This window comes from Acipenser ruthenus, chromosome 59 (assembly GCF_902713425.1).
Source record: "Acipenser ruthenus chromosome 59, fAciRut3.2 maternal haplotype, whole genome shotgun sequence".
Lineage (NCBI taxonomy): Eukaryota > Metazoa > Chordata > Actinopteri > Acipenseriformes > Acipenseridae > Acipenser > Acipenser ruthenus.
The window spans coordinates 4,405,454-4,420,896 of record NC_081247.1 but is presented as its reverse complement, the minus strand read 5'-3'; the positions used below and the strand labels follow the sequence as shown (position 1 = coordinate 4,420,896).

At 45.6% G+C, this 15,443-nt stretch overlaps 1 protein-coding gene across 1 annotated transcript; it reads left to right on the top strand.

Annotated features, from left to right (window-relative positions):
- LOC117410079 (zinc finger protein 70-like) lies at positions 1-13,513 on the top strand. The gene is made up of 3 exons (XM_059018402.1): positions 1-201; positions 6,360-8,147; positions 10,317-13,513. The coding sequence occupies exons 2-3, from the start codon at positions 6,484-6,486 to the stop codon at positions 10,756-10,758; spliced, it is 2,106 nt and encodes a 701-aa protein (XP_058874385.1). The 5' UTR covers positions 1-201; positions 6,360-6,483; the 3' UTR covers positions 10,759-13,513.
- The last annotated feature ends 1,930 nt before the right edge of the window (positions 13,514-15,443 follow it).

Below are 15,443 nucleotides of genomic sequence, written 5' to 3'. Positions count from 1 at the left end.
TAAACACGTTTTGTTATAAACCGGTACTGAACAGCATGTAGGCGCTGGTTTCACCCGATGCGAGGTACCCGGAGCAGACAGGATGTGGTGTGACACCAGGGTCTGCCGTCAGAACCGGGGGTCCCATTGTCTGAGATGCTTAGAGAGGAAGACAAGAGAAAACAGGAGGAATACAAGAGAGAGAGAGAAAGAAAGAGAGCGGTGAGTTACTGGGATTGAATGCACTGCACCCGCTGGGAACCCCGTGTGTGGTTCGGGGGGGTGTAATGTGTTTATATTATATAGAGGACGGCGAGTTTGATGCGAGACTCGAGCAGACACAGCAGCGCATCATTATTATTAAACCTGCTCGCAGACTCTCCGGCGCTCTTTGAAACAGACTGAGCTCGGATCGGATTTATATTCATGTTGGGTTAATCAGAGATGGCTATCTGTAGTACTAGACGGGCCGCCTGTAGTGGAGGAGGAGGCTGTGTGGTCCAGTGGTTAAAGAAAAGGGCTTGTAACCAGGAGGTCCCGGGTTCAAATCCCACCTCAGCCACTGACTCACTGTGTGACCCTGAGCAAGTCACTTAACCTCCTTGTGCTCCGTCTTTCAGGTGAGGCGTAGTTGTAAGTGACTCTGCAGCTGATGCATAGTTCACACACCCTAGTCTCTGTAAGTCGCCTTGGATAAAGGCGTCTGCTAAATAAACAAATAATAATAATATGAACTGTACTGTACTGATAGTGTGGAGTAGTGGTTAGGGCTCTGGACTCTTGACCGGAGGGTCGTGGGTTCAATCCCAGGTGGGGGGACACTGCTGCTGTACTCTTGAGCAAGGTACTTTACCTAGATTGCTCCAGTAAAAACCCAACTGTATAAATGGGGCATTGTATGTAAAATATAATGTGATATCTTGTAACAATTGTAAGTCGCCCTGGATAAGGGCGTCTGCTAAGAAATAAATAATAATAATAATAATAATAATAATAATAATAATAATAATAATGTTAAAACATATGGTTTAAGTAAGGCCTCCTACACACACACCACGGTTAGCGCAACAGCCCTATTTACAAACGGCACTCGCTGTGGGTTTATGTTGTACACACACACCTTTCATTACTGAAGTGAGTGACTCCCTGTTTAAACTAACAACTGAACTCAGACCACCATTACACGACATGCGTTAGGTTTGTGTGGAGGTGTCTCAGCAAATCCGACCCCCCTGCCAAATTTACCCCACCCCCCCCCGGGTCATGTGACATGTCAGCGTACGAGTCACTTGTAGGGCAGTGTATCGACAGTGTCTTCGCGATACGAGGGTCACGATACGATAAAATGTGTGATTTGATTTTTTTCTGCCATACAGACTCATGTCATAAATATTGACCGTGCTTTTAAGGAGAGGAAGCATTTTTGTGTTACACAGGCGCCAATGCGCCTAACCACAAAAAGACTGTTTACATTATTTATTGTCGCCTTTGCAACCATTAGCCCCAGTCTGTTGATGTTTAGTCTTGCTATGCATATATATAGTGGAGTAGTGGTTAGGGCTCTGGGCTCTTGACCGGAGGGTCGTGGGTTCAATCCCAGGTGGGGGACACTGCTGCTGTACCCTTGAGCAAGAAGGTACTTTACCTAGATTGCTCCAGTAAAAACCCAGCTGTATAAATGGGTAATTGTATGTAAAAAATAATGTGATATCTTGTAACAATTGTAAGTCGCCCTGGATAAGGGCGTCTGCTAAGAAATAAATAATAATAATAATAATGATCGGGCAGTTGTCATGGTTACACATCCAGTGGCAGACAAAAGTCACTGGCACCCTTAACTAAACAGATCATTCAAGGTCTATGTGCGTATAAGCCTTTGTGTTTAGGTGACTTTGTACAGTTATTTCATGCACTGCTGTGCCAGATGTTTCTGTAAATCCTTGGCTGTTAATGGTGGATTTTTGCAAGCTGCTCGAACAATTCTTCTGGCTGTAGTTGTAATTTTTCTGGGACGTCCACTTCTTTCCATCGTTCCAGTTGAATAAGTCTTCAAATACTTCTTGAGTATTGTGGATTTTTGTATTACAGTTATTTTTTCTGCAACGCTGTTTTTCGATTCCCCTGCTGTAGTAGTTACTGTAACAAACGTTTTTCTCACATCCTGATCCGACTCCTTTGTTTTGACCACGCTGTGCTAAGACCACAAACACCTTTGCTTCAGTTGAGGGGCGTGTTTTACAGCTGATGGTTTTATAATATTGCTAACTTGATAAGTAGTGGTTTCTAACTGATGAATAGTGTTTTAATTAGCTCAATTAAGACTAACCTTAACTTACACAGGCTTTAATTGAAAAGGTGCCAATCAGTGCCAATAGGGCAATGTGATTAATATCGGTTATACAGTAGCTTCAGTGTATTTTGTGAGAAATATTTAAGTAATGTCATAAACTGAGTTCAAGGAATGAGCAGGTCAAAAGGTTTAATCTTTAGTAATGTTCATGTATGGTCTTGCACTAAATCTGCTAACAAATTAGTCTTAGTTGAACCATTTAACGTGGCATAAAAACTGCAATAAGTAATACACCCTCATGGTGTGTGTTGCCACCTCCTTACAGTGTTTGTCACGTCATTGGCATCATCCGGGCAGCAGTGTGGAGTAGTGGTCAGGGCTCTGGACTCTTGACCGGAGGGTCGTGGGTTCAATCCCAGGTGGGGGACGCTGCTGCTGTACACTTGAGCAAGGTACTTTACCTAGATTGCTCCAGTAAAAACCCAACTGTATAAATGGGGAATTGTATGTAAAAAAATAATGTGATATCTTGTAACAATTGTAAGTCGCCCTGGATAAGGACGTCTGCTAAGAAATAAATAATAATAATATCTAATGTTATTATTATTATTATTATTATTTATTTCTTAGCAGACGCCCTTATCCAGGGCGACTTACAATCGTAAGCAAATACATTTCAAGTGTTACAATACAAGTAATACAATAAGAGCAAGAAATACAATAACTTTTGTTCAAGCAAAGTACAAGTGTGACAAACCACAATTCAATAATACAGCAGATAATAGTGATAGTTACATCAGGATATGATTAAATAGTGATAGTTATATCAGGATATGATTAAATACAAAGTACTACAGGTTAAACACTTGGCAGATTACAGTATTCTGAAGTACAGGATTAAATGCAGTAAAACAGGGGGCAGATAAGAGCAAAATAAAGCACATTTACATGAAGGGTGATAGTGTCCCAGGATACAAACAGAGGAGTTCTACAGGTGCTCTTTGAAGAGGTGAGTCTTAAGGAGGCGCCGGAATGTGGTCAGGGACTGGGCAGTCCTGACATCTGTAGGAAGGTCATTCCACCACTGCGGAGCGAGGGTGGAGAAGGAGAAGGAACTATGCAACAGTTTAATAAATGGCAAATGAAAAAGAGCTCTGTGTGATATGTGAGATTTAATATATTAAAAAAAAAACACACAAGATCAACACAGCAGCTCTTGAGCCTCTATTTAAAAGTTTTAGACAGCAAAAAGTAAGCAAATCAGACTATGCACGTGCATGCATTGTGATCTCTATAGAAGGCCATCTGGGTCAGAAATGCACTGTGCTGCTTTAGAGTGAGTCAGAATCTCATGGGACAGACAAAAGGCAACACGTCACTCTGAAATGCATCGCTTAAACGGTGCCCAACTTGCTGGAAATTAGGGATGTCACGATATTAACTTTTTCATTATCACGATAGTAGTTTAGAAATTACCGTGATATGTCGAGTATCGCGATATACACATCCGATTTTGAAGTAATTGCAGAGTTTTCCCACATTTTTTTCTGAACAGCAAAAACATCATCTATATTATGAGTATTATTATTATTATTATTATTATTATTATTATTATTATTATTATTTATTTCTTAGCAGACGCCCTTATCCAGGGTGACTTACAATTGTCACATTATTTTTACATACAATTACATTATTTTTACATACAATTACCCATTTATACAGTTGGGTTTTTTTACTGGAGCAATCTAGGTAAAGTACCTTGCTCAAGGGTACAGCAGCAGTGTCCCCCACCTGTGATTGAACCCACGACCCTCCGGTCAAGAGTCCAGAGCCCTAACCACTACTCCACACTGCTGACTATCAAGAAACTAATTTGTTGCAGGTTAGAGCAATTACATTATTCTTTTTTATTGTTTTTTTACAATCTTAAAATGTTTTTCTTCTTTTCAGAAAAAATAGGGCAAACTTTGCACTCGCTTCTAAATGGTGCCATTACTGTTCTTAAAAAATGAATATCTGTAAAAACAAACACCTAAGAAATCTCTTACTAAGAAACCAAGAGGAAACCATTTCTCACGGCTGCAATAAACAGCATATTTTTTAAGACCACAAACACTGACTTTCGTTAGCGCCCTCGCCTTCGGCTCAGGACGGATGACTCCCGTCGCGGTCAGTTATCACATGGTAGAGCCCTGATCGACGGACACTATCGCTTAAGTAGATTTTTTTTTAATTGCACTCCCCTGGCCTTACTTCCTGTCTTAGTTGCGTCATCCCCAAGCAGCTAATAGGTGGCAGCGGGTTATTATTATTATTATTATTATTAGTTTATTTAGCAGACGCCTTTATCCGACTTACAGAGACTAGGGTGTGTGAACTATGCATCAGCTGCAGAGTCACTTACAACTACATCTCACCCGAAAGACGGAGCACAAGGAGGTGAAGTGACTTGCTCAGGGTCACACAATGAGTCAGTGGCTGAGGTGGGATTTGAACCAAGGACCTCCTGGTTACAAGCCCCTTTTCTTTAACCACTGATCTTTGTGTTGATCTTTCAATTATTTCTGCTGATTCACAGTCCCACAAATATTCAGTGTACCCTTCATTATCTCTCCTGTCTCCAAAATAGACCTTGAATATGTTCTGGCCTATCTTGACTTGGCAGGCAGTCAACTCCTTACTTAACTCATGAGTTTGTTGGCAAAGAACATTGCATGCATAAAATAGTTAAGTTCTCAGCTAGAAAGAGTGTATTATGATGTGATTATTATAAGTATATTAAAGTATATTAAAATGTTTAAAAGTACTTGATGTTACATCACCTTAGCTGTACTTGACCGTGATACTAACCCCTCATTTGCTTACTAAGAACACCTAGGTCTTAGATTACTTTTAAATTACTATTATCTCATTTCCATTAAACTCTTCATTGTCATTTCTTATCCTGCACTGTTCTGTACATGCTGTTGATGCACGTCACGGACATCGACGTTTCTCTCTCACTGAGAGCTCTGATTGTGAATGTGCAGCCGTGGTGATGGGGAGAGGAGGTCACTGACAGGCTGGTTTATATTGCTGGGATGGGGGGTGGATGATGTCACTGACAGGCTGGTTTATATTGCTGGGATGGGGAGTGGATGATGTCACTGACAGGCTGGTTTATATTGCTGGGATGGGGGGTGGATGATGTCACTGACAGGCTGGTTTATATTGCTGGGATGGGGAGTGGATGATGTCACTGACAGGCTGGTTTATATTGCTGGGATGGGGGGTGGATGATGTCACTGACAGGCTGGTTTATATTGCTGGGATGGGGAGTGGATGATGTCACTGACAGGCTGGTTTATATTGCTGGGATGGGGGGTGGATGATGTCACTGACAGGCTGGTTTATATTGCTGGGATGGGGGGTGGATGATGTCACTGACAGGCTGGTTTATATTGCTGGGATGGGGGTGGATGATGTCACTGACAGGCTGGTTTATATTGCTGGGATGGGGGGTGGATGATGTCACTGACAGGCTGGTTTATATTGCTGGGATGGGGGATGGATGATGTCACTGACAGGCTGGTTTATATTGCTGGGATGGGGGGTGGATGATGTCACTGACAGGCTGGTTTATATTGCTGGGATGGGGGGTGGATGATGTCACTGACAGGCTGGTTTATATTGGTGGGATGGGGGGTGGATGATGTCACTCACAGGCTGGTTTATATTGCTGGGATATGGGATGGATGATGTCACTGACAGATTTGATTTATTGCAGCAGCAGTGTGGAGTAGTTGTTAGGGCTCTGGACTCTTGACCGGAGGGTCGTGGGTTCAATCCCAGGTGGGGGGACATTGTTGCTGTACCCCTTGAGCAAGGTACTTTACCTAGATTGCTCCAGTAAAAACCCAACTGTAAATGGGTAATTGTACGTAAAAAATAATGTGTAAAAAATAATGTAATTCTATGTAAAAATAATGTGATATCTTGTAACAATTGTAAGTCACCCTGGATAAGGGCGTCTGCTAAGAAATAAATAATAATTGATTGATTGATTCATTCATTCATTCATTCATTCATTAATTTCTTTATTTTTCAGGTGACAGGAATTTCTATCCAACTGACTCATCTGGAAGAGAAAACGAAAACTCCAGATTTAAAAAGACAGAGAGAGGGGGAGAAAGAGAAGAGGGGAGAGAGAGGGTGGTTTGAGATTGGCTCTGATGGAGGTTGACCGAGGTGGGGGGGGTGAGGGAGCAGAGGAACGAGTGATGGAGAGAGGCGACAGCGAGGAGGAAGAAGTGATACAAATGGTGATTGAAGAGAACAGAGAGGAGAAGTGGGATGGAGGGAGTGAGCGACTCGCAGAACAGAGGGGGGGAGGATATGATTTTGAAATGCTGGGTCTCTCTCCTGGATCCACTCAGACTGGGTTTACTAGGAGCTCACAAGGGAGAAGACTGGGAGCCAGGCAAGGGTCGGGGAAACAGCTCTTGGGAGTGAAGCAGGAGGGAGAGGGAGAGAGAGGGAGAATTTCATTGCACCCCAGAGAGAGATGCTTGCAGCTTCTCAAGGGAAGAGTGAGAGAGGGACATGGAGAGAGAGGAAGGGGGGACAGCGGTAAAGGAGAAGGAGAGAGGGGGCTGGATGTTGAAAGAGGTGCAGTGGCAGGGAGCTCCTCTGTCAGCTCGAATCAGAAAGCCGTCCCCCTCAAACTGCTGTGCAAGAGCCTTGCACCTTCCCAGCATGCACTGCTCCCAGAGCCGCCTCCACCCCCTCCTGCCGGAGACCGGAAGAGGAGGAGGAAGCTGTCATCGCCCACCCGGTACCTGCTTCCTGTCGGCCCACAGAGTCGATCCCAGACATGCGCTCCTGACCTCGGAACAGCTGGAAATCCGGTAAGGAAAGTGGGGAGTCTGATTCGCACCTTGATAGGGGGGGCAGCCAGAACCCCCCTGTGCACCCCAAACCCCGGGAGTAACCCCTCCACTAGCAGCAGAAGGAAGAATAGAGGTTCAGAACAGCTGTTGTATGAGATAAGAGCGAATGGAGAGCAGAGAGAGGGGGACAGAGACACAGACGAGACAGAGTCCTCCTGCTCCTCCTCCTCTGAGGGAGGGACAGACCCCGGGGACACAGGAGACAAGAGGGGGGGCAGCAGGAGGAGCAAGGGGGGTGCCGAGCCTATGAGGAGAGCCGCTCCCCTGGTGGAGTTCGTTCAACTGATCGATGAGACTGGAGGATACGCCAGCACCAAGCTGGTGCCCTGTGAAGACAGAGAGGAGGAGCAGAAGCAGGAGGAGAGGGAGAGGGCCTCCGCCTTGGAGATCCCCGAGGTGGTGATCGACAACAAGCCGTACCGCTGCTCCGCCTGTGAGAAGACCTTCAAGCGTGCCTGGGAGCTGCTGAGCCACGAGGTGGTGCACAACTCGGAGCGACCCTTCCGCTGCCACGCCTGCCCCGCCCGCTTCAAGCGCCACTCCGACTACAAGAGCCACCGCATGGTGCACACGGAGCTGCGGCCCTTCGGCTGCGAGTCCTGCGGCAAGACCTTCAAGCGCTCCTCCAACCTGCAGGAGCACCGGCGCAGCCACTCGGGCGCGCGCCCGCACCCCTGCCCCCGCTGCGCCAAGAGCTTCAAGACCCCCTACGAGCTGCAGCGCCACGGCCTGGTCCACGCCACTGACAAGCCCTGCCAGTGTGAGGACTGCGGCAAGGGCTTCCCCACCACCGCCACCCTCCTGGCACACCGACGGCAGCACTGCGATGACAAGCCTCACGTCTGCCCGGTCTGCGGGAAGAGGTTTGCTTATGGACACAGCCTCAAGGTCCATGAGCGCGTGCACACGGACCAGCGGCCCTTCGTGTGCCCGCTGTGCGGGAAAGGGTGTGTACCAAAGTGCTGTGTTTATTATTATTATTAATATTATTATTATTATTAGTAGTAGTAGTAGTAGTAGCATTTTGTCATTTAGCAGATGCTTTTATCCAAAGCGACTTACAGACATTAGGGGGTGAACTATGCATCATCATCAACTGCTGCTGCTGCTGCTACAGAATCACATACAATAGGACCTCAGTTTCATTGACTATGTTTATGAATTTGTTATTATTATTATTATTATTATTATTATTATTATTATTATTATTATTAATATTAATTTCTTATCCAGGGCGACTTACAGTACATACAATTACATTATTTTTTACACATTATTTTTACATACAATTCCCCATTTATACAGTTGGGTTTTTACTGGAGCAATCTAGGTAAAGTACCTTGCTCAAGGGTACAGCAGCAGTGTCCCCCACCTGGGATTGAACCCACGACCCTCCGGTCAAGAGTCCAGAGCCCTAACCACTACTCCACACTGCTGACGTCCTAGTCTTACTCCTGCACATAATTATTTATTTATTCTCCTCCTAAACATAACATAATTGTTAGTAAAAGTATAATCACAATTCAAATGACTTGTGATTGACAGGCACTTTATTGAGTTTAGACAGGAATATTCAACAGGGTTGCACACTTTATTAAACAGAGTTTATACTGAATATTCAACAGGGTTACACACATTATTAAACAGAGTTTATACTGAATATTCAACAGGGTTACACACATTATTAAACAGAGTTTATACTGAATATTCAACAGGGTTACACACATTATTAAACAGAGATTATACTGAGTATTCAACAGGGTTGCACACATTATTAAACAGAGATTATACTGAATATTCAACAGGGTTGCACACATTATTAAACAGAGATTATACTGAATATTCAACAGGGTTACACACATTATTAAACAGAGATTATACTGAATATTCAACAGGGTTACACACATTATTAAACAGAGATTATACTGAATATTCAACAGGGTTGCACACTTTATTAAACAGAGTTTAGACAGAAAAGGTGAATTAAAGCAGTTACCCTAGCTTTTAAACAGTAGTTAGATCAGTATATTCACCTCCATTAGGAGCCATGTTGGCCCCAGTCTGCACATGTAAAACGCTGTATTTTCCGGAACCCCCGGTTCTTACTCTTTAACCCAGTCCATGGGCAGCCAATTGAAAGCTTCCCATCGGGGTCCTCCGCGTAGCACTCCGATCCTTCAGGTGTGTCCTAGGAAACTATAGAACTGCTCTATAGGAACAGGGCGAGTTACGCTCTTGTCAATCCAACATGTTGGGAGTATTTTGCTGCATATTCATTCCAGTACATACACAATAATATCTATCCTAAAACCAGAATCATTTCAATGTGCAACAGGGAGACATGCTCTTTAAGGAGGCTTGTGGCTCAGTGGTTAAAGAAAGGGGCTTATTACCAGGAGTTTCAAATCCCGGCTCCGTTGCTGATTCGCTGTGTGTGACCCTGAGCAAGTCACTTAACCTTGTGTTCAAACGTAAAACAAACCTATTGTAAGTGCTTCTGCAGCAGCAGCAGCAGTTGATGATGCGTAGTTCACCCCCTGGTCTCTCCAAGTCACTTTGGATAAAAGCGTCTGCTGAATGACTCAATAATACCAATAATTTAACGGAGACGGGCTCCCGAGTGGCGCATCTGGTAAAGGAGCTCTCGCTGGTTCGAGTCCAGGCTATTCCATTGCCGACCGTGGACGGGAGTTCCCAGGGGTCGGCGCACAATTGGCCGAGCGTCGCCCGGGGGGAGGGAGGGTTAGGTCAGCTCACCGCGCACCAGTGACCCCTGTAGTCTGGCCGGGCGCCTGCAGGCTTGCCTGTAAACTGCCCGAGAGCTGCGTTGTCCTCCGACGCTGTAGCTCAGTGAGTCCGCAGTGTAAAAAAAAGCGGTCGGCTGACGGCACACGCTTCGGAGGACAGCGTGTGTTCGTCTTCGCCCTCCCGAGTCAGCGCAGGGGTGGTAGCGGTGAGCTGAGCCTAAAAATAATTGGCCATTCCAAATTGGGAGAAAATAATAAAAATAATTGGCAACGACTAAATTAAAAAAAAATAAATAAATAATTTGACAGAGACAGTCGCACCTCTTGCTCTAAGTTCAGGTGTTATTTTATCATTAATTTCCTCCACAGCTTCAAGCAGAGCAACGCACTGGCCAGCCACGAGCGTGTCCACACCGGCGCCCGGCCCTACGCCTGCCCCACCTGCGGGAAAGCCTTCAAGCAGAGCTCCTATCTGGCCATCCACCAGCGCGCCCACACAGGGGAGCGACCCTACCGCTGCCAGCTGTGCGACAAGGCGTTCGCCCGTCCCTCGCTGCTCCTGCAGCACCGCCGGGTACACAGCCCCGCCCGCCCCTACCAGTGCGGGGCCTGCGGCAAGGCCTTCAAGGACTGCCAGTACCTGCGGCTGCACGAGAAGGTGCACACGGGACAGACGCCCTACAAGTGCCAGGCCTGCGGGAAGGGGTTTGCTCATCCCTCCAACCTGATCCAGCACCAGAGAGTGCACCGGGACAGAGGAGGAGCGGAGGAGAGGGGGGAGAGAGACGCAGAGACTGTTCTGTATCAATGAGGCAAGGGTGAGGGGGGAGAGCGACACAGAGACTGTGCTGTATCTATGAGGCAAGGGTGAAGGGGGAGAGAGACGCAGTGACTGTGCTGTATCAATGAGAAGAGGGAGAGGGGGGAGAGAGACACAGACACTGTGCTGTATCTATGAGGCAAGGGTGAAGGGGGAGAGAGACGCAGACAGTGTGCTGTATCAATGAGGAGAGAGAGAGGGAGGGGGGAGAGACACAGACACTGCTGTATCAATGAGGAGAGGGAGAGGGAGGTGGGAGAGACACACAGACACTGTGCTGTTCCCGGAATAGCAATCCTGTCTCCCGCTCAGCTCCTGGAATAATGCTCTTGAACTCCAGTCTACTCTGCTCCGTCATTGAAGTCTTCAAGTGCAGATATCACTGCTGCTCAGCTGACACAGAACCTTCTCTCACTCTCCCTCCCTTGTCCTCTCTCTCTTCCCCTCTCCATTTCCTCCCCTCTCCCTGTCCCTCTCTCTCTCTCTCTCCACCTCAGTCAGGCTCTTGTTAAACTCTGAACTGTACAAAAGTTTCCAGTGGAAACTCCATGAAAACGATCCAGTGTGGTCCAGTCCAGCAGCCCAGAGCAGTGACTGCCTTCCAGTGTTAATAATGTGATCAATAATCACACAGGACAGAGATATGTGATCATATATGAAATGATAAAGCACTTTGAATTTTGAATAGCCCTTCCTGATCGTGCCTGGAGAAAGGAGGGGGTGGAGAGAGCTTTGCAAGCAGGACTTGTTTTATAGCGTGTGATACTGCGGCCTTGTGGCAGCCATGTTGGCTCTGACACGCTATGGTTTATAATGAATGCTGGCTCCGTGTCAGAGCCACCATGGTGTCAGTTTTGCTTGTTCACGGTTCGCGTGTGCGTTCTGGATTCCCTGTTACAGTCACTGTGGGAGCAGAAGCACAGCGGCTCTCTGAGGCTTCACACACACACACCTTGGACTGAGACTGACTGGGCTGGACTGGGAACTGTGGGAATCCAAAATGTGAGAATCTAGATATTAAACTGATCTGTGTGATAGCAACAACAAACAAACAAGCAAACACACACACAGAGACACACGCATACATATACACACACACACACAGAAACACACAAACATACATAGAGACACACAGAGACGCACAAACACTGAAGGTGGATCTACACTGGAAGCAAGCGATGCTAGCGAATTTTCTAGCTACATCAAAAGTGAATATTTTAGCAGAAACTGTCACGTGACCCTGTCCTTATCCCTCTCGCTGTTCTCCCACCCAATCCTATGCAAGACAGAGGCGGCCCATTCACAGCACCACTCACGCAGCACATAGACTACAGAACAAGCAAGCAAAGCCAACACACACCAAAGAGAGAGCGAAGTCGCCACACACCCAGGAGAGGGAGAGCGGTCCCGCTGACAGGAGGAAGAGGTAAACACACGCAATCACGCTCGCAGTAATACAACACAATACACAACTATTTACATACTTTCCCCTTCTCGTCCACACTCTCCCGTAGTCCCAGCAGTCCATACTGCATTACAGCTGTTGCAGGTGGGGCTTATCCTGGAACTGGGTTGTGTCTGGAAATAGGGCTGAAGCTGATCCTGGGTGTGGTTTTGTGAGCGGGTTGGTTGGGCTGGGAACTGACTTTGCTTCTGATTGGTCCATTTCACTCTAGTCACTCACGACTGGCAGGAAAAACAGAACAGATTTCTATTCCTGTGGAGTTGCTCGCTTCATCCAAACTGGCTGCCCGCGTCGCTCGCTGCTGGTGTAGACGCACCTATACATTCCAGTCACTTCTCAATTAAGACACACACACAGACACATGCCTTCACACACACACACACACATGCCTTCACACACACACACACACAGACACACACACATGCCTTCACACACACAGACACATGCCTTCACACACACACAGACACGTCTTCACACACACACAGACACATGCCTTCACACACACACAGACACATGCCTTCACACACACACACACACACATGCCTTCACACACACACACACACAGACACACACACATGCCTTCACACACACAGACACATGCCTTCACACACACAGACACATGCCTTCACACACACACAGACACGTCTTCACACACACACAGACACATGCCTTCACACACACACAGACACAGACACATGCCTTCACACACACACACAGACACATGCCTTCACACACACACAGACACATGCCTGCACACACACACACCCACAGACACATGCATTCACACACACAGACACACACACAGACACATGCCTTCACACACACAGACACATACCTTCACACACACACACACACACACACACGCTATTTTCTAATGAACCAAAGTTTTCATCAAACAAACAACCAAACTCCTGGAGAAAACTCCCAGAAGGAAAAGAGAAAGACTTCCAACTGATATCTAAACAGGACCGAACTGAACTGGACCGAACTCACAAGTTCAGTGCTCCCCAAATATGATCCCAAGTATGGGTCAGTTTTCAATCCCTCAGAATGGATGCATTAGGATTGATTGGGAGGGCATTTCAGTCCCAACTGTGAATCATATTTAACCTGGATAGTGTTACAAAAATCATCATCATCATAACAGCAATCATAATCATAGTAATGATCTCATTTTGTTTGGGTTTGCTCTTTGCCAATTAATCTGTAGCTGTTAAGGAACTATAACACTGTAGTCACTATGAAGCTATAAGTTAATGTGTTAATAATTATAATAATGGATGTTGTGTTGGTCTTCATTTTTCAAGCCGTTAAGAATCCTGTGACCTGCCCTGATGTCCATGTGTGTTACAGACTGTGTGGACGCTCCAGTTCATTTCCATTGTCCCTGTGTGTCCCTGGAGCTCAAACTAACTGCAGGGAATGGAAACAAACTGGACTGTCAACAGCAGGGGCTGTTCCCTGGTAGAGTGGCATGCACAGAAGGCTGGACTGTGGGGGGGAATGTTATATATTTAAGTTTAGGCACTGAAGCTCTGCTTGTCTGCCTGTTTCCATCCACTGTCTGTCTCTGTCTAGCGGCATGTCTGTCTGTCTATCTATTAGCCTGTCTGTCTCTGTGTGTATGTATCTGTGTGTCTATCTATCTGTCTGTCTCTGTGTGTATGTATCTGTGTGTCTATCTATCTATCTATCTATCTATCTATCTATCTATATATATATGTATCTGATATATAGATATATATATCTGTCTGTCTGTCTGTCTGTCTATGTGATTCTCTATGTGTATGTATGTGTATCTGTCTATCTGTGTGTCTGCCTGTCTGTCAAGCTGTGAAGGGAGGGGTGTCGATGCAGCATGACACCAGCAGAGGGCAGAGGAGCACAGGCTGAGAGAGAGAGAGAGAGGCAGTGTCTATTCTATTCTTATCTAGTCCAGCGCTTTCATGATATAGGAGAGAGTGAGAGGGAGATGAAAGGGAGAGGGGGATCGAGAGGGAGTGAGATAAAGAGGGAGAGGGAGAAATGCAGTGACACAATACAGATTCCTGGAATTGAATTCCTGCCGCTCTCTAGAGGGAGGGGGGAGAGACATAACAACACAAAAACCTTTCCAAATGAGAGGAGGCCATTCAGCCCATCTTGCTCGTTTGGTTGTTAGTAGCTTATTGATCCCAGAATCTCATCAAGCAGCTTCTTGAAGGATCCCAGGGTGTCAGCTTCAACAACATTACTGGGGAGTTGGTTCCAGACCCTCACAATTCTCTGTGTAAAAAAGTGCCTCCTATTTTCTGCCCCTTTATCTAATCTCCATTTGTGACCCCTGGTCCTTGTTTCTTTTTTCAGGTCGAAAAAGTCCCCCGGGTCGACATTGTCTATACCTTTTAGAATTTTGAATGCTTGAATCAAGACTGAATAGATTAAATTCTTTTAGCCTGTCTGCATACGACATGCCTTTTAAACCCGGGATAATTCTGGTTGCTCTTCTTTGCACTCTTTCTAGAGCAGCAATATCATTTTTGTAACGAGGTGACCAGAACTGAACACAATATTCTAGGTGAGGTCTTACTAATGCATTGTAAAGTTTTAACATTACTTCCCTTAATTTAAATTCAACACTTCTCACAATATATCCAAGCATCTTGTTGGCCTTTTTTATAGCTTCCCCACATTGTCTAGATGAAGACATTCTGAGTCAACATAAACTCCTAGGTCTTTTTCATAGATTCCTTCTTCCATTTCAGTTCTTCAATTTCTCCCATATGATATTCATAATGCACATTTTTATTGCCTGTGTGCAGTACCTTGCACTTTTCTCTATTAAATGTCTTTTGCCATGTGTCTGCCTAGTTCTGAATGCTGTTTAGAATGAACTTTGCTGCTGCAACAGTGTTTGCCACTCCTCCTATTTTTGTGTCATCTGCAAATTTAACAAGTTTGCTTACTATACCAGAATCTAAATCATTAATGTAGATTAGGAATAGCAGAGGACCTAATACTGATCCCTGTGGTACATCACTGGTTACCTCGCTCCATTTTGAGGTTTCTCCTCTAATCAGTACTTTCTGTTTTCTACATGTTAACCACTCCCTAATCCATGTGCATGCATTTCCTTGAATCCCTACTGCGTTCAGTTTGAGAATTAATCTTTTATGCAGGACTTTGTCAAAAGCTTTCTGGAAATCTAAATAAACCATGTCGTATGCTTTGC